The sequence below is a fragment of the Narcine bancroftii genome, chromosome 5 (assembly GCF_036971445.1).
Source record: "Narcine bancroftii isolate sNarBan1 chromosome 5, sNarBan1.hap1, whole genome shotgun sequence".
Classification (NCBI taxonomy): domain Eukaryota; kingdom Metazoa; phylum Chordata; class Chondrichthyes; order Torpediniformes; family Narcinidae; genus Narcine; species Narcine bancroftii.
Genome location: NC_091473.1, coordinates 197,061,047 through 197,084,131, shown reverse-complemented (window position 1 = coordinate 197,084,131; position 23,085 = coordinate 197,061,047). Strand labels below are relative to the sequence as shown.

General features: G+C 41.4%; 1 protein-coding gene across 1 annotated transcript; it reads right to left on the bottom strand.

The window, feature by feature from the left end:
• Nucleotides 1-330: 330 nt before the first annotated feature.
• Nucleotides 331-22,620, bottom strand: LOC138765445 (fibroin heavy chain-like). The gene is made up of 10 exons (XM_069942485.1): nt 22,608-22,620; nt 21,680-22,027; nt 19,967-20,080; nt 15,954-16,301; nt 13,861-14,106; nt 9,092-9,439; nt 6,999-7,244; nt 5,885-5,998; nt 4,075-4,188; nt 331-971 (listed from the first exon to the last, which is right to left on the bottom strand). Exons 1-10 carry the CDS (start codon nt 22,618-22,620, stop codon nt 331-333), a joined length of 2,532 nt encoding a protein of 843 aa, XP_069798586.1.
• Between the last annotated feature and the right edge of the window lie 465 nt (nt 22,621-23,085).

The window sequence follows — 23,085 nt, the reverse complement described above, 5'->3', positions numbered from 1 at the left end:
ATAATCATAATACGAACCAGATACAGCATCAGAATCAGAACCAGAAGAAGAACCGGTATCAGAACCAGAACCAGTATAAGGACCAGAATCAGAATCAGAATCAGAATCAGAATCAGAATCAGAATCAGAATCAGAACCAGAATCAGAATCAGAACCAGATGCAGCATCAGAATCAGAACCAGAATCAGAACCAGAAGAAGAACCAGTATCAGAACCACAACCAGAATAAGGACCAGAACCAGAACCAGAATCAGAATCAGAATCAGAATCAGAATCACAGTCAGAACCATAATCAGGATCAGAACCAGAACCAGAACCAGTATCAGAACATCAACCAGAATCAGGACCAGAACCAGAACCAGAATCAGAATTGGAACGAGAATCAGAACCCGAATCAGAAACTGAATCAGAACCAGAACCAGATGCAGAATTAGAACCAGAACCAGAACCAGAAATAGAATCATAATCAGAACCAGAATCAGAATCAGAACCAGAGCCAGAATCAGGACCAGAGTCGGAACAGGAACCAGAACCAGCATCAGAACAGGAATCACAACCGTAACCAAAGCTAGAACCAGAATATGATTCAGAATATGAACCAGTATCAGAACCAGAACCATAAATGGAATCATAATCGGGACCAGAATCAGAATCAGAACCAGATGCAGAATCAGAACCTGAACCAGATTCAGGACCAGAATCAGAACCAGAATCAGAAACAGAACCAGAACCAGAATCAGAATCAGAAAAAGAACCAGGATCAGAACCCAAATCAGAATAAGGACCAGAACCAGAACCGGAATCAGAACCAGAACCAGAAATAGAATCATAATCAGAACCAGCATCAGAATCAGAACCAGATGCAGAATCAGAACCAGAACCAAAATCAGGGTCAAAATCTGAACCAAAGCCAGAACCAGAATATGAATCAGAACAAGAAACAGAATCAGATCCCGAATCAGAACCAGAACCTGAATCAGAACCAGGACCAGGATCAGCAGCAGAAGCAGAACCAAAAGCAGAACCAGAAGCAAAGCCAGAAGCAGGATCAGAATCAGAGTCAGAATGAGAACCAGATTCAGGATGCAAATCAGAACCAGAACCAGAATCAGGACCAGAAACAGAACTGGAACCAGAATCAGATCCAGAACCAGAATCAGAATCAGAAAAAAGAACCAGAATCAGAACCCGAATCAGAATCAGGACCAGAACCAGAACCCGAATCAGAACCAGAACCAGAAATAGAATCATAATCAGAACCAGAATCAGAATCAGAACCAGATGCAGAATCAGAACTAGAACCAGAATCAGGGCCAGAATCTGAACCAAAGCCAGAACCAGAATATGAATCAGAACAAGAAACAGAATCAGATCCCGAGTCAGAACCAGAACCTGAATCAGAACCTGGACTAGGATCAGGAGCAGAAGCAGAACCAAAAGCAGAACTATAAGCAGAACCAGAAGCAGAATCAGAATCAGAGTCAGAAGGAGAACCAGATTCAGGATGCAAATCAGAACCAGAACCAGAATCAGGACCAGAATCAGAACTGGAACCAGAATCAGAATCAGAACCAGAATCAGAACCGGAATCAGAACCAGAACCAGAATAAGTATCAGAATCAGAACAAGAATTAGAACCAGAATCATAACCGGAACCAGGACCAGAATCAGAACCAGAATCAGAATCAGGACCAGAACCAGAACCAGAATCAGAACCAGAACCAGAAATAGAATCATAATCAGAAACAGTATCAGAATCAGAACCAGATGCAGAATCAGAACCAGAACCAGAATCAGGGCCAGAATCTGAACCAAAACCAGAACCAGAATATGAATCAGAACAAGAAACAAAATCAGGACCTGAATCTGAACTGGAACCACAATCAGAATCAGAATGAGAACCAGAATCAGAAATAGAATCATAATCAGAACCATAATCAGAATATGAACCAGATGCAGCATCAGAATCAGAACCAGAATCAGAACCAGAAGAAGAACCAGTATCAGAACCACAACCAGAATAAGGACCAGAACCAGAACCAGAATCAGAATCAGATTCAGGATCACAGTCAGAACCATAATCAGAATCAGAACCAGGACCAGAACCAGTATCAAAACATCAACCAGAATCAGGACCAGAACCAGAACCAGAACCAGAAATAGAATCATAATCAGAACCAGTATCAGAATCTGAACCAGATGCAGAATCAGAACCAGAACCAGAATCAGGGCTAGAATCTGAACCAAAACCAGAACCAGAATATGAATCAGAACAAGAAACAAAATCAGGACCTGAATCTGAACTGGAACCACAATCAGAATCAGAACGAGAACCAGAGTCAGAAATAGAATCATAATCAGAACCATAATCATAATATGAACCAGATACAGCATCAGAATCAGAACCAGAATCAGAACCAGAAGAAGAACCGGTATCAGAACCAGAACCCGAATCAGAACCAGAACCAGAACCAGAATCAGAATCAGAACCATAATCAGAACCAGAAGAAGAAGCAGTATCAGAACCAGAACCAGAATAAGGACCAGAACCAGAACCATAATCAGAATCGGAACCAGAACCAGAACCAGTATCAAAACATCAACCAGAATCAGGACCAGAACCAGAACCAGAATCAGAACAAGAACGAGAATCAGAACCCGAATCAGAAACCGAATCAGAACCAGAACCAGATGCAGAATTAGAACCAGAACCAGAACGAGAAATAGAATCATAATCAGAACCAGAATCAGAATCAGAACCAGAGCCAGAATCAATACCAGAACTAGAATCAGAAGCAGAACAAGAACCAGTATAAGAATCTGAACCAGTATCAGGAACAGAACTAGAACCAGAATCATAATGAGAACCAGAATCAGAACCGGAATCAGAACCAGAACCAGAATAAGTATCAGAATCAGAACAAGAATTAGAACCAGAATCATAACCGGAACCAGGACCAGAATCAGAACCAGAATCAGAATCAGGACCAGAACCAGAACCAGAATCAGAACCAGAACCAGAAATAGAATCATAATCAGAAACAGTATCAGAATCAGAACCAGATGCAGAATCAGAACCAGAACCAGAATCAGGGCCAGAATCTGAACCAAAACCAGAACCAGAATATGAATCAGAACAAGAAACAAAATCAGGACCTGAATCTGAACTGGAACCACAATCAGAATCAGAATGAGAACCAGAATCAGAAATAGAATCATAATCAGAACCATAATCAGAATATGAACCAGATGCAGCATCAGAATCAGAACCAGAATCAGAACCAGAAGAAGAACCAGTATCAGAACCACAACCAGAATAAGGACCAGAACCAGAACCAGAATCAGAATCAGATTCAGGATCACAGTCAGAACCATAATCAGAATCAGAACCAGGACCAGAACCAGTATCAAAACATCAACCAGAATCAGGACCAGAACCAGAACCAGAACCAGAAATAGAATCATAATCAGAACCAGTATCAGAATCTGAACCAGATGCAGAATCAGAACCAGAACCAGAATCAGGGCTAGAATCTGAACCAAAACCAGAACCAGAATATGAATCAGAACAAGAAACAAAATCAGGACCTGAATCTGAACTGGAACCACAATCAGAATCAGAACGAGAACCAGAGTCAGAAATAGAATCATAATCAGAACCATAATCATAATATGAACCAGATACAGCATCAGAATCAGAACCAGAATCAGAACCAGAAGAAGAACCGGTATCAGAACCAGAACCCGAATCAGAACCAGAACCAGAACCAGAATCAGAATCAGAACCATAATCAGAACCAGAAGAAGAAGCAGTATCAGAACCAGAACCAGAATAAGGACCAGAACCAGAACCATAATCAGAATCGGAACCAGAACCAGAACCAGTATCAAAACATCAACCAGAATCAGGACCAGAACCAGAACCAGAATCAGAACAAGAACGAGAATCAGAACCCGAATCAGAAACCGAATCAGAACCAGAACCAGATGCAGAATTAGAACCAGAACCAGAACGAGAAATAGAATCATAATCAGAACCAGAATCAGAATCAGAACCAGAGCCAGAATCAATACCAGAACTAGAATCAGAAGCAGAACAAGAACCAGTATAAGAATCTGAACCAGTATCAGGAACAGAACTAGAACCAGAATCATAATGAGAACCAGAATCAGGACGCAAATCAGAACCTGAACCAGAAATAGAATCATAATCAGAACCATAATCAGAATCAGGACCTGAATCAGAACTGGAACCAGAATCAGAATCAGATCGAGAACCAGAATCAGAAATAAAATCATAATCCAAACCATAATCAGAACCGGAACCAGAATTAGAATCACAACGAGAACCAGAATCAGAAATTAAATCCTAATCCGAACCATAATCAGAATCAGAACAAGATGCAGAATCGAACCAGAACCTGAATCAGGACCAGATCAGAACCGGAACCAGAATCAGAATTAGAACGAGAACCAGAATCAGAACAGGAATCACAACCGTAACCAAAGCCAGAACCAGAATATGAATCAGAATATGAACCAGAACCAGATCTAGAAATAGAATCATAATCAGAACCATAATCAGAATCAGAACTAGATGCAGAATCAGAACCAGAACCAGAATTAGGACCTGAATCAGAACTGGAACCAGAATCAGAATCAGATCGAGAACCAGAATCAGAAATAAAATCATAATCCAAACCATAATCAGAATCAGTACCAGATGCAGAATCAGAACCAGAACCAGAATCAGGACCAGAATCAGAACCAGAACCAGAAATAGAATCATAATCAGAACCAGAATCAGAATCAGAACCAGATGCAAAATCAGAACCAGAACCAGAATCAGGGCCAGAATCTGAACCAAAGCCAGAACCAGAATATGAATCAGAACAAGAAACAGAATCAGATCCCGAATCAGAACCAGAACCTGAATCAGAACCTGGACTAGGATCAGGAGCAGAAGCAGAACCAAAAGCAGAACTAGAAGCAGAACCAGAAGCAGAATCAGTATCAGAGTCAGAAGGAGAACCAGATTCAGGATGCAAATCAGAACCAGAACCAGAATCAGGACCAGAATCAGAACTGGAACCAGAATCAGAATCAGAACCAGAATCAGAACCGGAATCAGAACCATAACCAGAATAAGTATCACAATCAGAACAAGAATCAGAACCAGAATCATAACCAGAACCAGAACCAGAATCAGTACCAGAATCAGAATCAGGACCAGAACCAGAACCAGAATCAGAACCAGAACCAGAAATAGAATCATAATCAGAACCAGTATCAGAATCTGAACCAGATGCAGAATCAGAACCAGAACCAGAATCAGGGCTAGAATCTGAACCAAAACCAGAACCAGAATATGAATCAGAACAAGAAACAAAATCAGGACCTGAATCTGAACTGGAACCACAATCAGAATCAGAACGAGAACCAGAGTCAGAAATAGAATCATAATCAGAACCATAATCATAATATGAACCAGATACAGCATCAGAATCAGAACCAGAATCAGAACCAGAAGAAGAACCGGTATCAGAACCAGAACCCGAATCAGAACCAGAACCAGAACCAGAATCAGAATCAGAACCATAATCAGAACCAGAAGAAGAAGCAGTATCAGAACCAGAACCAGAATAAGGACCAGAACCAGAACCATAATCAGAATCGGAACCAGAACCAGAACCAGTATCAAAACATCAACCAGAATCAGGACCAGAACCAGAACCAGAATCAGAACAAGAACGAGAATCAGAACCCGAATCAGAAACCGAATCAGAACCAGAACCAGATGCAGAATTAGAACCAGAACCAGAACGAGAAATAGAATCATAATCAGAACCAGAATCAGAATCAGAACCAGAGCCAGAATCAATACCAGAACTAGAATCAGAAGCAGAACAAGAACCAGTATAAGAATCTGAACCAGTATCAGGAACAGAACTAGAACCAGAATCATAATGAGAACCAGAATCAGGACGCAAATCAGAACCTGAACCAGAAATAGAATCATAATCAGAACCATAATCAGAATCAGGACCTGAATCAGAACTGGAACCAGAATCAGAATCAGATCGAGAACCAGAATCAGAAATAAAATCATAATCCAAACCATAATCAGAACCGGAACCAGAATTAGAATCACAACGAGAACCAGAATCAGAAATTAAATCCTAATCCGAACCATAATCAGAATCAGAACAAGATGCAGAATCGAACCAGAACCTGAATCAGGACCAGATCAGAACCGGAACCAGAATCAGAATTAGAACGAGAACCAGAATCAGAACAGGAATCACAACCGTAACCAAAGCCAGAACCAGAATATGAATCAGAATATGAACCAGAACCAGATCTAGAAATAGAATCATAATCAGAACCATAATCAGAATCAGAACTAGATGCAGAATCAGAACCAGAACCAGAATTAGGACCTGAATCAGAACTGGAACCAGAATCAGAATCAGATCGAGAACCAGAATCAGAAATAAAATCATAATCCAAACCATAATCAGAATCAGTACCAGATGCAGAATCAGAACCAGAACCAGAATCAGGACCAGAATCAGAACCGGAACCAGAATTAGAATCACAACGAGAACCAGAATCAGAAATAGAATCCTAATCCAAACCATAATCAGAATCAGAACCAGATGCAGAATCAGAACCAGAATTGGAATCAGGACCAGAATTAGAACCGGAACCAGAATTAGAATCACAACGAGAACCAGAATCAGAAATAGAATCATAAACCGAACCATAATCAGAATCAAAACCAGATGCAGAATAAGAACCAGAACCAGAATCAGGACCAGAATCAGAACCGGAACCAGAATTAGAATCACAACGAGAACCAGAATCAGAAATAGAATCATAATCCAAACCATAATCAGAATCAGAACAAGATGCAGAATCAGAACCAGAACCAGAATCTGGACCAGAATCAGAAACAGAACCAGAATCAGAATTAGAACGAGAACCAGAATCAGTACAGGAATCACAACCGTAACCAAAGCCAGAAACAGAATATGATTGAGCATATGAACCAGTATCACAATAAGAACCAGAATTAGGACCAGAACCAGAACCAGAATCATAATCAGAACCAGCATCAGAATCAGAACCAGATGCAGAATCAGAACCAGAACCAAAATCAGGGTCAAAATCTGAACCAAAGCCAGAACCAGAATATGAATCAGAACAAGAAACAGAATCAGATCCCGAATCAGAACCAGAACCTGAATCAGAACCAGGACCAGGATCAGCTGCAGAAGCAGAACCAAAAGCAGAACCAGAAGCAAAGCCAGAAGCAGGATCAGAATCAGAGTCAGAATGAGAACCAGATTCAGGATGCAAATCAGAACCAGAACCAGAATCAGGACCAGAAACAGAACTGGAACCAGAATCAGATCCAGAACCAGAATCAGAATCAGAAAAAAGAACCAGAATCAGAACCCGAATCAGAATCAGGACCAGAACCAGAACCCGAATCAGAACCAGAACCAGAAATAGAATCATAATCAGAACCAGAATCAGAATCAGAACCAGATGCAGAATCAGAACCAGAACCAGAATCAGGGCCAGAATCTGAACCAAAGCCAGAACCAGAATATGAATCAGAACAAGAAACAGAATCAGATCCCGAGTCAGAACCAGAACCTGAATCAGAACCTGGACTAGGATCAGGAGCAGAAGCAGAACCAAAAGCAGAACTATAAGCAGAACCAGAAGCAGAATCAGAATCAGAGTCAGAAGGAGAACCAGATTCAGGATGCAAATCAGAACCAGAACCAGAATCAGGACCAGAATCAGAACTGGAACCAGAATCAGAATCAGAACCAGAATCAGAACCGGAATCAGAACCAGAACCAGAATAAGTATCAGAATCAGAACAAGAATTAGAACCAGAATCATAACCGGAACCAGGACCAGAATCAGAACCAGAATCAGAATCAGGACCAGAACCAGAACCAGAATCAGAACCAGAACCAGAAATAGAATCATAATCAGAAACAGTATCAGAATCAGAACCAGATGCAGAATCAGAACCAGAACCAGAATCAGGGCCAGAATCTGAACCAAAACCAGAACCAGAATATGAATCAGAACAAGAAACAAAATCAGGACCTGAATCTGAACTGGAACCACAATCAGAATCAGAATGAGAACCAGAATCAGAAATAGAATCATAATCAGAACCATAATCAGAATATGAACCAGATGCAGCATCAGAATCAGAACCAGAATCAGAACCAGAAGAAGAACCAGTATCAGAACCACAACCAGAATAAGGACCAGAACCAGAACCAGAATCAGAATCAGATTCAGGATCACAGTCAGAACCATAATCAGAATCAGAACCAGGACCAGAACCAGTATCAAAACATCAACCAGAATCAGGACCAGAACCAGAACCAGAACCAGAACGAGAATCAGAACCCGAATCAGAAACCGAATCAGAACCAGAACCAGATGCAGAATTAGAACCAGAACCAGAACCAGAAATAGAATCATAATCAGAACCAGAATCAGAATCAGAACAGGAACCAGAACCAGTATCAGAGCCTAAACCAGAATCAGGACCAGAATCAGAACCCAAATCAGAACCAGAACCTGAATCAGTACCAGAACTAGAATCAGAATCAGAACAAGAACCAGTATAAGAATCAGAACCAGTATCAGGAACAGAACTAGAACCAGAATCATAATGAGAACCAGAATCAGGACGCAAATCAGAACCAGAACCAGAAATAGAATCATAATCAGATCCATAATCAGAATCAGAACAAGATGCAGAATCAGAACCAGAACCAGAATCAGGACCTGAATCAGAACTGGAACCAGAATCAGAATCAGATCGAGAACCAGAATCAGAAATAGAATCATAATCCAAACCCTAATCAGAATCAGTACCAGATGCAGAATCAGAACCAGAACCAGAATCAAGACCAGAATCAGAACCGGAACTAGAATTAGAATCACAACGAGAACCAGAATCAGAAATAGAATCCTAATCCGAACCATAATCAGAATCAGAACAAGATGCAGAATCGAACCAGAACCCGAATCAGGACCAGATCAGAACCGGAACCAGAATCAGAATTAGAACGAGAACCAGAATCAGAACAGGAATCACAACCGTAACCAAAGCCAGAACCAGAATATGAATCAGAATATGAACCAGAACCAGATCTAGAAATAGAATTATAATCAGAACCAGAATCAGAACCAGAACCAGAATCAGAATCAGAAAAAGAACCAGGACCAGAACCCAAATCAGAATCAGGACCAGAACCAGAACCGGAATCAGAACCAGAACCAGAAATAGAACCATAATCAGAACCAGTATCAGAATCAGAACCAGATGCAGAATCAGAACCAGAACCAGAATCAGGGCCAGAATCTGAACCAAATCCAGAACCAGAATCTGAATCTGAATCAGAATCAGAATCACAGACAGAACCATAGTCACAATCAGAACCAGAACCAGAATCAGGTCCGGAATCAGAAGTGGAACCAGAATCAGAACCAGAAGAAGAACCGGTATCAGAACCAGAACCAGAATAAGGATCAGAACCAGAACCAGAACCAGAATCAGAATCAGAATCAGAATCAGAATCAGAATCAGAATCAGAATCAGAACCAGAATCAGAGCCAGAAGAAGAACCAGTATCAGAACCAGAACCAGAATAAGGACCAGAACCAGAACCAGAATCAGAATCAGAATCAGAATCAGAATCAGAATCACAGTCAGAACCATAATCAGGATCAGAACCAGAACCAGAACCAGTATCAGAACATCAACCAGAATCAGGACCAGAACCAGAATGAGAACGAGAATCAGAACCCGAGTCAGAAACCGAATCAGAACCAGAACCAGATGCAGAATTAGAACCAGAACCAGAACCAGAAATAGAATCATAATCAGAACCAGAATCAGAATCAGAACCAGAGCCAGAATCAGGACCAGAATCAGAACAGGAACCAGAACCAGCATCAGAGCCTGAACCAGAATCAGGACCAGAATCAGAACCAAAATCAGAACCAGAACCTGAATCAGAACAGGAATCACAACCGTAACCAAAGCTAGAACCAGGATATGATTCAGAATATGAAAAAGTATCAGAACCAGAACCATAAATGGAAACATAATCGGGACCAGAATCAGAATCAGAACCAGATGCAGAATCAGAACCTGAATCAGAATCAGGACCAGAATCAGAACCAGAATCAGAAACAGAACACGAATCAGAAACAGAACCCGAACCAGAACCAGAATCAGAGCCAGAATCAGAATCAGGACCAGAACTAGAATCAGAATCAGAACGAGAACCAGAATCAGAATCATAACCAGTATCAGAACCAGAAGTTGAACCAGTATCAGAGCGAGGTGCAGAATCAGGACCAGAACCAGAACCAGAATCAGAAAAAGAACCAGAATCAGAACCAGAATCAGGACCAGAATCAGAACTGGAACCAGAATCAGGACCAGAACCAGAATCAGAATCAGAGCCAGAATCAGAATCAGGACCAGAACTAGAATCAGAATCAGAACGAGAACCAGAATCAGAATCAGAACCAGTATCAGAACCAGAAGTTGAACCAGTATCAGAATCAGAACTAGAACCAGAATCAGGACCCAAATCAGAAACAGAACCAGAAATAGAATCATAATCAGGACCAGAACCAGAAATAGAATCATAATCGGACCATAATCAGAATCAGAACCAGATGCAGAATCAGAACAAGAAGCAGAATCAGAACCAGAACATGAATCAGAACCAGAACCAGAATCAGGACCAGAACCAGAACTGGAACCAGAATCAGAACCAGAACCAGAATCAGAATCAGAAAAAGAACCAGAATCAGAACCCGAATCAGAATCAGGACCAGAACCAGAACCCGAATCAGAACCAGAACCAGAACAAGTATCAGAACCAGAACAAGAATCAGAACCAGAATCAGAACCGGAACCAGAACCAGAATCAGAATCAGGACCAGAACCAGCACCGGAATCAGAACCAGAACCAGAAATAGAATCATAATCAGAACCAGAATCAGAATCAGAACCAGATGCAAAATCAGAACCAGAACCAGAATCAGGGCCAGAATCTGAACCAAAGCCAGAACCAGAATATGAATCAGAACAAGAAACAGAATCAGATCCCGAATCAGAACCAGAACCTGAATCAGAACCTGGACTAGGATCAGGAGCAGAAGCAGAACCAAAATCAGAACTAGAAGCAGAACCAGAAGCAGAATCAGTATCAGAGTCAGAAGGAGAACCAGATTCAGGATGCAAATCAGAACCAGAACCAGAATCAGGACCAGAATCAGAACTGGAACCAGAATCAGAATCAGAACCAGAATCAGAACCGGAATCAGAACCATAACCAGAATAAGTATCAAAATCAGAACAAGAATCAGAACCAGAATCATAACCAGAACCAGAACCAGAATCAGTACCAGAATCAGAATCAGGACCAGAACCAGAACCAGAATCAGAACCAAAACCAGAAATAGAATCATAATCAGAACCAGTATCAGAATCTGAACCAGATGCAGAATCAGAACCAGAACCAGAATCAGGGCTAGAATCTGAACCAAAACCAGAACCAGAATATGAATCAGAACAAGAAACAAAATCAGGACCTGAATCTGAACTGGAACCACAATCAGAATCAGAACGAGAACCAGAGTCAGAAATAGAATCATAATCAGAACCATAATCATAATATGAACCAGATACAGCATCAGAATCAGAACCAGAATCAGAACCAGAAGAAGAACCGGTATCAGAACCAGAACCCGAATCAGAACCAGAACCAGAACCAGAATCAGAATCAGGACCAGAACCAGAACCCGAATCAGAACCAGAACCAGAACAAGTATCAGAATCAGAACAAGAATCAAAACCAGAATCAGAACCGGAAACAGAACCAGAATCAGAATCAGGACCAGAACCAGAACCGGAATCAGAACCAGAACCAGAAATAGAATCATAATCAGAACCAGAATCAGAATCAGATCCAGATGCAAAATCAGAACCAGAACCAGAATCAGGGCCAGAATCTGAACCAAAGCCAGAACCAGAATATGAATCAGAACAAGAAACAGAATCAGATCCCGAATCAGAACCAGAACCTGAATCAGAACCTGGACTAGGATCAGGAGCAGAAGCAGAACCAAAAGCAGAACTAGAAGCAGAACCAGAAGCAGAATCAGTATCAGAGTCAGAAGGAGAACCAGATTCAGGATGCAAATCAGAACCAGAACCAGAATCAGGACCAGAATCAGAACTGGAACCAGAATCAGAATCAGAACCAGAATCAGAACCGGAATCAGAACCATAACCAGAATAAGTATCACAATCAGAACAAGAATCAGAACCAGAATCATAACCAGAACCAGAACCAGAATCAGTACCAGAATCAGAATCAGGACCAGAACCAGAACCAGAATCAGAACCAGAACCAGAAATAGAATCATAATCAGAACCAGTATCAGAATCTGAACCAGATGCAGAATCAGAACCAGAACCAGAATCAGGGCTAGAATCTGAACCAAAACCAGAACCAGAATATGAATCAGAACAAGAAACAAAATCAGGACCTGAATCTGAACTGGAACCACAATCAGAATCAGAACGAGAACCAGAGTCAGAAATAGAATCATAATCAGAACCATAATCATAATATGAACCAGATACAGCATCAGAATCAGAACCAGAATCAGAACCAGAAGAAGAACCGGTATCAGAACCAGAACCCGAATCAGAACCAGAACCAGAACCAGAATCAGAATCAGAACCATAATCAGAACCAGAAGAAGAAGCAGTATCAGAACCAGAACCAGAATAAGGACCAGAACCAGAACCATAATCAGAATCGGAACCAGAACCAGAACCAGTATCAAAACATCAACCAGAATCAGGACCAGAACCAGAACCAGAATCAGAACAAGAACGAGAATCAGAACCCGAATCAGAAACCGAATCAGAACCAGAACCAGATGCAGAATTAGAACCAGAACCAGAACGAGAAATAGAATCATAATCAGAACCAGAATCAGAATCAGAACCAGAGCCAGAATCAATACCAGAACTAGAATCAGAAGCAGAACAAGAACCAGTATAAGAATCTGAACCAGTATCAGGAACAGAACTAGAACCAGAATCATAATGAGAACCAGAATCAGGACGCAAATCAGAACCAGAACCAGAAATAGAATCATAATCAGATCCATAATCAGAATCAGAACTAGATGCAGAATCAGAACCAGAACCAGAATCAGGACCTGAATCAGAACTGGAACCAGAATCAGAATCAGATCGAGAACCAGAATCAGAAATAAAATCATAATCCAAACCATAATCAGAATCAGTACCAGATGCAGAATCAGAACCAGAACCAGAATCAGGACCAGAATCAGAACCGGAACCAGAATTAGAATCACAACGAGAACCAGAATCAGAAATAGAATCCTAATCCAAACCATAATCAGAATCAGAACCAGATGCAGAATCAGAACCAGAATTGGAATCAGGACCAGAATTAGAACCGGAACCAGAATTAGAATCACAACGAGAACCAGAATCAGAAATAGAATCATAAACCGAACCATAATCAGAATCAAAACCAGATGCAGAATAAGAACCAGAACCAGAATCAGGACCAGAATCAGAACCGGAACCAGAATTAGAATCACAACGAGAACCAGAATCAGAAATAGAATCATAATCCAAACCATAATCAGAATCAGAACAAGATGCAGAATCAGAACCAGAACCAGAATCTGGACCAGAATCAGAAACAGAACCAGAATCAGAATTAGAACGAGAACCAGAATCAGTACAGGAATCACAACCGTAACCAAAGCCAGAAACAGAATATGATTGAGCATATGAACCAGTATCACAATAAGAACCAGAATTAGGACCAGAACCAGAACCAGAATCATAATCAGAACCAGCATCAGAATCAGAACCAGATGCAGAATCAGAACCAGAACCAAAATCAGGGTCAAAATCTGAACCAAAGCCAGAACCAGAATATGAATCAGAACAAGAAACAGAATCAGATCCCGAATCAGAACCAGAACCTGAATCAGAACCAGGACCAGGATCAGCTGCAGAAGCAGAACCAAAAGCAGAACCAGAAGCAAAGCCAGAAGCAGGATCAGAATCAGAGTCAGAATGAGAACCAGATTCAGGATGCAAATCAGAACCAGAACCAGAATCAGGACCAGAAACAGAACTGGAACCAGAATCAGATCCAGAACCAGAATCAGAATCAGAAAAAAGAACCAGAATCAGAACCCGAATCAGAATCAGGACCAGAACCAGAACCCGAATCAGAACCAGAACCAGAAATAGAATCATAATCAGAACCAGAATCAGAATCAGAACCAGATGCAGAATCAGAACCAGAACCAGAATCAGGGCCAGAATCTGAACCAAAGCCAGAACCAGAATATGAATCAGAACAAGAAACAGAATCAGATCCCGAGTCAGAACCAGAACCTGAATCAGAACCTGGACTAGGATCAGGAGCAGAAGCAGAACCAAAAGCAGAACTATAAGCAGAACCAGAAGCAGAATCAGAATCAGAGTCAGAAGGAGAACCAGATTCAGGATGCAAATCAGAACCAGAACCAGAATCAGGACCAGAATCAGAACTGGAACCAGAATCAGAATCAGAACCAGAATCAGAACCGGAATCAGAACCAGAACCAGAATAAGTATCAGAATCAGAACAAGAATTAGAACCAGAATCATAACCGGAACCAGGACCAGAATCAGAACCAGAATCAGAATCAGGACCAGAACCAGAACCAGAATCAGAACCAGAACCAGAAATAGAATCATAATCAGAAACAGTATCAGAATCAGAACCAGATGCAGAATCAGAACCAGAACCAGAATCAGGGCCAGAATCTGAACCAAAACCAGAACCAGAATATGAATCAGAACAAGAAACAAAATCAGGACCTGAATCTGAACTGGAACCACAATCAGAATCAGAATGAGAACCAGAATCAGAAATAGAATCATAATCAGAACCATAATCAGAATATGAACCAGATGCAGCATCAGAATCAGAACCAGAATCAGAACCAGAAGAAGAACCAGTATCAGAACCACAACCAGAATAAGGACCAGAACCAGAACCAGAATCAGAATCAGATTCAGGATCACAGTCAGAACCATAATCAGAATCAGAACCAGGACCAGAACCAGTATCAAAACATCAACCAGAATCAGGACCAGAACCAGAACCAGAACCAGAACGAGAATCAGAACCCGAATCAGAAACCGAATCAGAACCAGAACCAGATGCAGAATTAGAACCAGAACCAGAACCAGAAATAGAATCATAATCAGAACCAGAATCAGAATCAGAACAGGAACCAGAACCAGTATCAGAGCCTAAACCAGAATCAGGACCAGAATCAGAACCCAAATCAGAACCAGAACCTGAATCAGTACCAGAACTAGAATCAGAATCAGAACAAGAACCAGTATAAGAATCAGAACCAGTATCAGGAACAGAACTAGAACCAGAATCATAATGAGAACCAGAATCAGGACGCAAATCAGAACCAGAACCAGAAATAGAATCATAATCAGATCCATAATCAGAATCAGAACAAGATGCAGAATCAGAACCAGAACCAGAATCAGGACCTGAATCAGAACTGGAACCAGAATCAGAATCAGATCGAGAACCAGAATCAGAAATAGAATCATAATCCAAACCCTAATCAGAATCAGTACCAGATGCAGAATCAGAACCAGAACCAGAATCAAGACCAGAATCAGAACCGGAACTAGAATTAGAATCACAACGAGAACCAGAATCAGAAATAGAATCCTAATCCGAACCATAATCAGAATCAGAACAAGATGCAGAATCGAACCAGAACCCGAATCAGGACCAGATCAGAACCGGAACCAGAATCAGAATTAGAACGAGAACCAGAATCAGAACAGGAATCACAACCGTAACCAAAGCCAGAACCAGAATATGAATCAGAATATGAACCAGAACCAGATCTAGAAATAGAATTATAATCAGAACCAGAATCAGAACCAGAACCAGAATCAGAATCAGAAAAAGAACCAGGACCAGAACCCAAATCAGAATCAGGACCAGAACCAGAACCGGAATCAGAACCAGAACCAGAAATAGAACCATAATCAGAACCAGTATCAGAATCAGAACCAGATGCAGAATCAGAACCAGAACCAGAATCAGGGCCAGAATCTGAACCAAATCCAGAACCAGAATCTGAATCTGAATCAGAATCAGAATCACAGACAGAACCATAGTCACAATCAGAACCAGAACCAGAATCAGGTCCGGAATCAGAAGTGGAACCAGAATCAGAACCAGAAGAAGAACCGGTATCAGAACCAGAACCAGAATAAGGATCAGAACCAGAACCAGAACCAGAATCAGAATCAGAATCAGAATCAGAATCAGAATCAGAATCAGAATCAGAACCAGAATCAGAGCCAGAAGAAGAACCAGTATCAGAACCAGAACCAGAATAAGGACCAGAACCAGAACCAGAATCAGAATCAGAATCAGAATCAGAATCAGAATCACAGTCAGAACCATAATCAGGATCAGAACCAGAACCAGAACCAGTATCAGAACATCAACCAGAATCAGGACCAGAACCAGAATGAGAACGAGAATCAGAACCCGAGTCAGAAACCGAATCAGAACCAGAACCAGATGCAGAATTAGAACCAGAACCAGAACCAGAAATAGAATCATAATCAGAACCAGAATCAGAATCAGAACCAGAGCCAGAATCAGGACCAGAATCAGAACAGGAACCAGAACCAGCATCAGAGCCTGAACCAGAATCAGGACCAGAATCAGAACCAAAATCAGAACCAGAACCTGAATCAGAACAGGAATCACAACCGTAACCAAAGCTAGAACCAGGATATGATTCAGAATATGAAAAAGTATCAGAACCAGAACCATAAATGGAAACATAATCGGGACCAGAATCAGAATCAGAACCAGATGCAGAATCAGAACCTGAATCAGAATCAGGACCAGAATCAGAACCAGAATCAGAAACAGAACACGAATCAGAAACAGAACCCGAACCAGAACCAGAATCAGAGCCAGAATCAGAATCAGGACCAGAACTAGAATCAGAATCAGAACGAGAACCAGAATCAGAATCATAACCAGTATCAGAACCAGAAGTTGAACCAGTATCAGAGCGAGGTGCAGAATCAGGACCAGAACCAGAACCAGAATCAGAAAAAGAACCAGAATCAGAACCAGAATCAGGACCAGAATCAGAACTGGAACCAGAATCAGGACCAGAACCAGAATCAGAATCAGAGCCAGAATCAGAATCAGGACCAGAACTAGAATCAGAATCAGAACGAGAACCAGAATCAGAATCAGAACCAGTATCAGAACCAGAAGTTGAACCAGTATCAGAATCAGAACTAGAACCAGAATCAGGACCCAAATCAGAAACAGAACCAGAAATAGAATCATAATCAGGACCAGAACCAGAAATAGAATCATAATCGGACCATAATCAGAATCAGAACCAGATGCAGAATCAGAACAAGAAGCAGAATCAGAACCAGAACATGAATCAGAACCAGAACCAGAATCAGGACCAGAACCAGAACTGGAACCAGAATCAGAACCAGAACCAGAATCAGAATCAGAAAAAGAACCAGAATCAGAACCCGAATCAGAATCAGGACCAGAACCAGAACCCGAATCAGAACCAGAACCAGAACAAGTATCAGAACCAGAACAAGAATCAGAACCAGAATCAGAACCGGAACCAGAACCAGAATCAGAATCAGGACCAGAACCAGCACCGGAATCAGAACCAGAACCAGAAATAGAATCATAATCAGAACCAGAATCAGAATCAGAACCAGATGCAAAATCAGAACCAGAACCAGAATCAGGGCCAGAATCTGAACCAAAGCCAGAACCAGAATATGAATCAGAACAAGAAACAGAATCAGATCCCGAATCAGAACCAGAACCTGAATCAGAACCTGGACTAGGATCAGGAGCAGAAGCAGAACCAAAATCAGAACTAGAAGCAGAACCAGAAGCAGAATCAGTATCAGAGTCAGAAGGAGAACCAGATTCAGGATGCAAATCAGAACCAGAACCAGAATCAGGACCAGAATCAGAACTGGAACCAGAATCAGAATCAGAACCAGAATCAGAACCGGAATCAGAACCATAACCAGAATAAGTATCAAAATCAGAACAAGAATCAGAACCAGAATCATAACCAGAACCAGAACCAGAATCAGTACCAGAATCAGAATCAGGACCAGAACCAGAACCAGAATCAGAACCAAAACCAGAAATAGAATCATAATCAGAACCAGTATCAGAATCTGAACCAGATGCAGAATCAGAACCAGAACCAGAATCAGGGCTAGAATCTGAACCAAAACCAGAACCAGAATATGAATCAGAACAAGAAACAAAATCAGGACCTGAATCTGAACTGGAACCACAATCAGAATCAGAACGAGAACCAGAGTCAGAAATAGAATCATAATCAGAACCATAATCATAATATGAACCAGATACAGCATCAGAATCAGAACCAGAATCAGAACCAGAAGAAGAACCGGTATCAGAACCAGAACCCGAATCAGAACCAGAACCAGAACCAGAATCAGAATCAGGACCAGAACCAGAACCCGAATCAGAACCAGAACCAGAACAAGTATCAGAATCAGAACAAGAATCAAAACCAGAATCAGAACCGGAAACAGAACCAGAATCAGAATCAGGACCAGAACCAGAACCGGAATCAGAACCAGAACCAGAAATAGAATCATAATCAGAACCAGAATCAGAATCAGATCCAGATGCAAAATCAGAACCAGAACCAGAATCAGGGCCAGAATCTGAACCAAAGCCAGAACCAGAATATGAATCAGAACAAGAAACAGAATCAGATCCCGAATCAGAACCAGAACCTGAATCAGAACCTGGACTAGGATCAGGAGCAGAAGCAGAACCAAAAGCAGAACTAGAAGCAGAACCAGAAGCAGAATCAGTATCAGAGTCAGAAGGAGAACCAGATTCAGGATGCAAATCAGAACCAGAACCAGAATCAGGACCAGAATCAGAACTGGAACCAGAATCAGAATCAGAACCAGAATCAGAACCGGAATCAGAACCATAACCAGAATAAGTATCACAATCAGAACAAGAATCAGAACCAGAATCATAACCAGAACCAGAACCAGAATCAGTACCAGAATCAGAATCAGGACCAGAACCAGAACCAGAATCAGAACCAGAACCAGAAATAGAATCATAATCAGAACCAGTATCAGAATCTGAACCAGATGCAGAATCAGAACCAGAACCAGAATCAGGGCTAGAATCTGAACCAAAACCAGAACCAGAATATGAATCAGAACAAGAAACAAAATCAGGACCTGAATCTGAACTGGAACCACAATCAGAATCAGAACGAGAACCAGAGTCAGAAATAGAATCATAATCAGAACCATAATCATAATATGAACCAGATACAGCATCAGAATCAGAACCAGAATCAGAACCAGAAGAAGAACCGGTATCAGAACCAGAACCCGAATCAGAACCAGAACCAGAACCAGAATCAGAATCAGAACCATAATCAGAACCAGAAGAAGAAGCAGTATCAGAACCAGAACCAGAATAAGGACCAGAACCAGAACCATAATCAGAATCGGAACCAGAACCAGAACCAGTATCAAAACATCAACCAGAATCAGGACCAGAACCAGAACCAGAATCAGAACAAGAACGAGAATCAGAACCCGAATCAGAAACCGAATCAGAACCAGAACCAGATGCAGAATTAGAACCAGAACCAGAACGAGAAATAGAATCATAATCAGAACCAGAATCAGAATCAGAACCAGAGCCAGAATCAATACCAGAACTAGAATCAGAAGCAGAACAAGAACCAGTATAAGAATCTGAACCAGTATCAGGAACAGAACTAGAACCAGAATCATAATGAGAACCAGAATCAGGACGCAAATCAGAACCTGAACCAGAAATAGAATCATAATCAGAACCATAATCAGAATCAGGACCTGAATCAGAACTGGAACCAGAATCAGAATCAGATCGAGAACCAGAATCAGAAATAAAATCATAATCCAAACCATAATCAGAACCGGAACCAGAATTAGAATCACAACGAGAACCAGAATCAGAAATTAAATCCTAATCCGAACCATAATCAGAATCAGAACAAGATGCAGAATCGAACCAGAACCTGAATCAGGACCAGATCAGAACCGGAACCAGAATCAGAATTAGAACGAGAACCAGAATCAGAACAGGAATCACAACCGTAACCAAAGCCAGAACCAGAATATGAATCAGAATATGAACCAGAACCAGATCTAGAAATAGAATCATAATCAGAACCATAATCAGAATCAGAACTAGATGCAGAATCAGAACCAGAACCAGAATTAGGACCTGAATCAGAACTGGAACCAGAATCAGAATCAGATCGAGAACCAGAATCAGAAATAAAATCATAATCCAAACCATAATCAGAATCAGTACCAGATGCAGAATCAGAACCAGAACCAGAATCAGGACCAGAATCAGAACCGGAACCAGAATTAGAATCACAACGAGAACCAGAATCAGAAATAGAATCCTAATCCAAACCATAATCAGAATCAGAACAAAATGCAGAATCAGAACCAGAACCTGAATCAGGACCAGATCAGAACCGGAAACAGAATCAGAATTAGAACGAGAACCTGAATCAGAACAGGAATCACAACCGTAACCAAAGCCAGAACCAGAATATGAATCAGAATATGAACCAGAACCAGATCAAGAAATAGATTCATAATCAGAACCATAATCAGAATCAGAACCAGAAACAGAATCAGGACCAGAATCAGAACAGGAACCAGAATTAGAATCACAACGAGAACCAGAATCAGAAATAGAATCATAATCCGAACCATAATCAGAATCAAAACCAGATGCAGAATCAGAACCAGAACCAGAATCAGGACCAGAATCAGAACCGGAACCAGAATTAGAATCACAACGAGAACCAGAATCAGAAATAGAATCATAATCCAAACCATAATCAGAATCAGAACAAGATGCAGAATCAGAACCAGAACCAGAATCTGGACCAGAATCAGAAACAGAACCAGAATCAGAATTAGAACGAGAACCAGAATCAGTACAGGAATCACAACCGTAACCAAAGCCAGAAACAGAATATGATTGAGCATATGAACCAGTATCACAATAAGAACCAGAATTAGGACCAGAACCAGAACCAGAATCATAATCAGAACCAGAATCATAATCAGAACCAGAATCAGAATCAGAACCAGATGCAAAATTAGAACCAGAACCAGAACCAGAAGTAGAATCATAATCAGAACCAGAATCAGAATCAGAACCAGATGCAGAATCAGAACCAGAACCAGATTCAGGACCAGAATCAGGACCAGAACCAGAACCAGTATCAGAACATGAACCAGAATCAGGACCAGAATCAGAACCAGAATCAGAAACAGAACCAGAACCCGAATCAGAAACAGAACCAGAACCAGAACCAGAATCAGAACCAGAATCAGGACCAGAAGCAGAACCAGAACCAGAATCAAAAGCAGAACTAGAATCAGAATCTGAACGAGAACCAGTATCAGAATCAGAACCAGTTTCCGAATCAGAACGAGAACCAGAATCAGAACCTGAATCAGAAACAGGACCAGATCCAGAATCAGAATCAGAATAAGAACCATATTCAGAACCCGAATTAGAACCAGAACCAGATGCAGAATCAGAACCAGAACCAGAATCAGGACTAGAATCAGAACCGGAACCAGAATCAGAATCAGAACGAGAACCGGAATCAGAACCCAATTCAAAACCGTATCCAAAGCCAGAACCAGAATATGAATCAGAACGAGTACCAGAACCAGAACCCGAATCAGTACCAGAACCTGAATCAGAACGAGTACCAGAACCAGAACCCGAATCAGAACCAGAACCTGAATCAAAACTAGAACCAGAATCAGGACCAGAACCTGAACCAGAATCAGAACCAGAATCAGAACCAGAATCAGAGCCGGAACCAGAACCAGAACCAGAATCAGAACTGGAACCATAGCTGGAACCCGAACCAGAATCAGAACTGAAGTTTATTGTCATGAAATTTGGTGTTTTGCTGAGGTAAAACTATTTTTACCAAATAAATATTCACCATAATCGTGCAGAGAAAGTCAGGCCGTGTCTGTGTTTCGTTGATCATCCAGGAATCTGATGGCCGTGGGGAAGAAGCTCTCCTCGCGCTCATCTTCAGGCTCCTGGGCCTTATCCCCCAATGGTGGCAGAGTGTCACTGGGGTGGTGGAGTCTTTGAGGATAGGTGCTGCTTTCAAGGCACCCCCTCGTGTCGAGGTCCTCGATAGAGTGAAGTCTTGCGTGACATATCCCAAGGAACCTTCCCTATCTCTGCATCTCACCAGATATTTTTAAGACCCTGGAAATGCACCATCTCTCCAGCCCCCTTCTGCATACTCACCATCAGCTTTCATCTTGATTATTTCCCCCACAACTTAACTCTCTGCCGTCTTGTTTTAGATTCCCCTACCCTTGGGGAAGGACTCTCAACATCCACCCTCTGTTGGATCAGAGTGAAGCACGAACATCTGCATACACCGTGATTGTAGAAACGCCGCAGGAACTCAGCTGGTCTCGCGGCATCCACAGGAGGTGAGAAAACCTCTGTTATCTGGAATTCAGGCAACCAGTGGCTTCTACCAACTGGCAAAAAAATAAGAGGATAATAAATAGGTTAAAAAAAAAACACGTTTAATATTCCCGCGCCTCGGTTTTAGTTCACCAGTCACACAGCATGCAGTCTCAAGCTACCGGTCAACTCTGAAGTAGAACTCAAAAATTACAGAGTGTGGAGCTACATCGAAAGGATCAATAGCCCCAAACCAAGGGCATGAAGAGAGAACGGTTGTGGGGTTTCATTCTGGAACCTGATGTCCATG

What these genes read in the sequence shown, in the direction of transcription:
- LOC138765445 (XM_069942485.1), bottom strand. An exon ending in TAGTTCTGCTTTTGATTCTG is followed by an intron (nt 20,081 to 21,679) that starts GTTCTGGTTCTG and finishes TTTCTGGTTCAG; the next exon opens with GTTCTGATTTGCGTCCTGAT. An exon ending in TAATTCTGATTCTGGTTCCG is followed by an intron (nt 7,245 to 9,091) that starts GTTCTGATCTGG and finishes GTTCTGATTCAG; the next exon opens with GTTCTGGTTCTGATTCGGGA.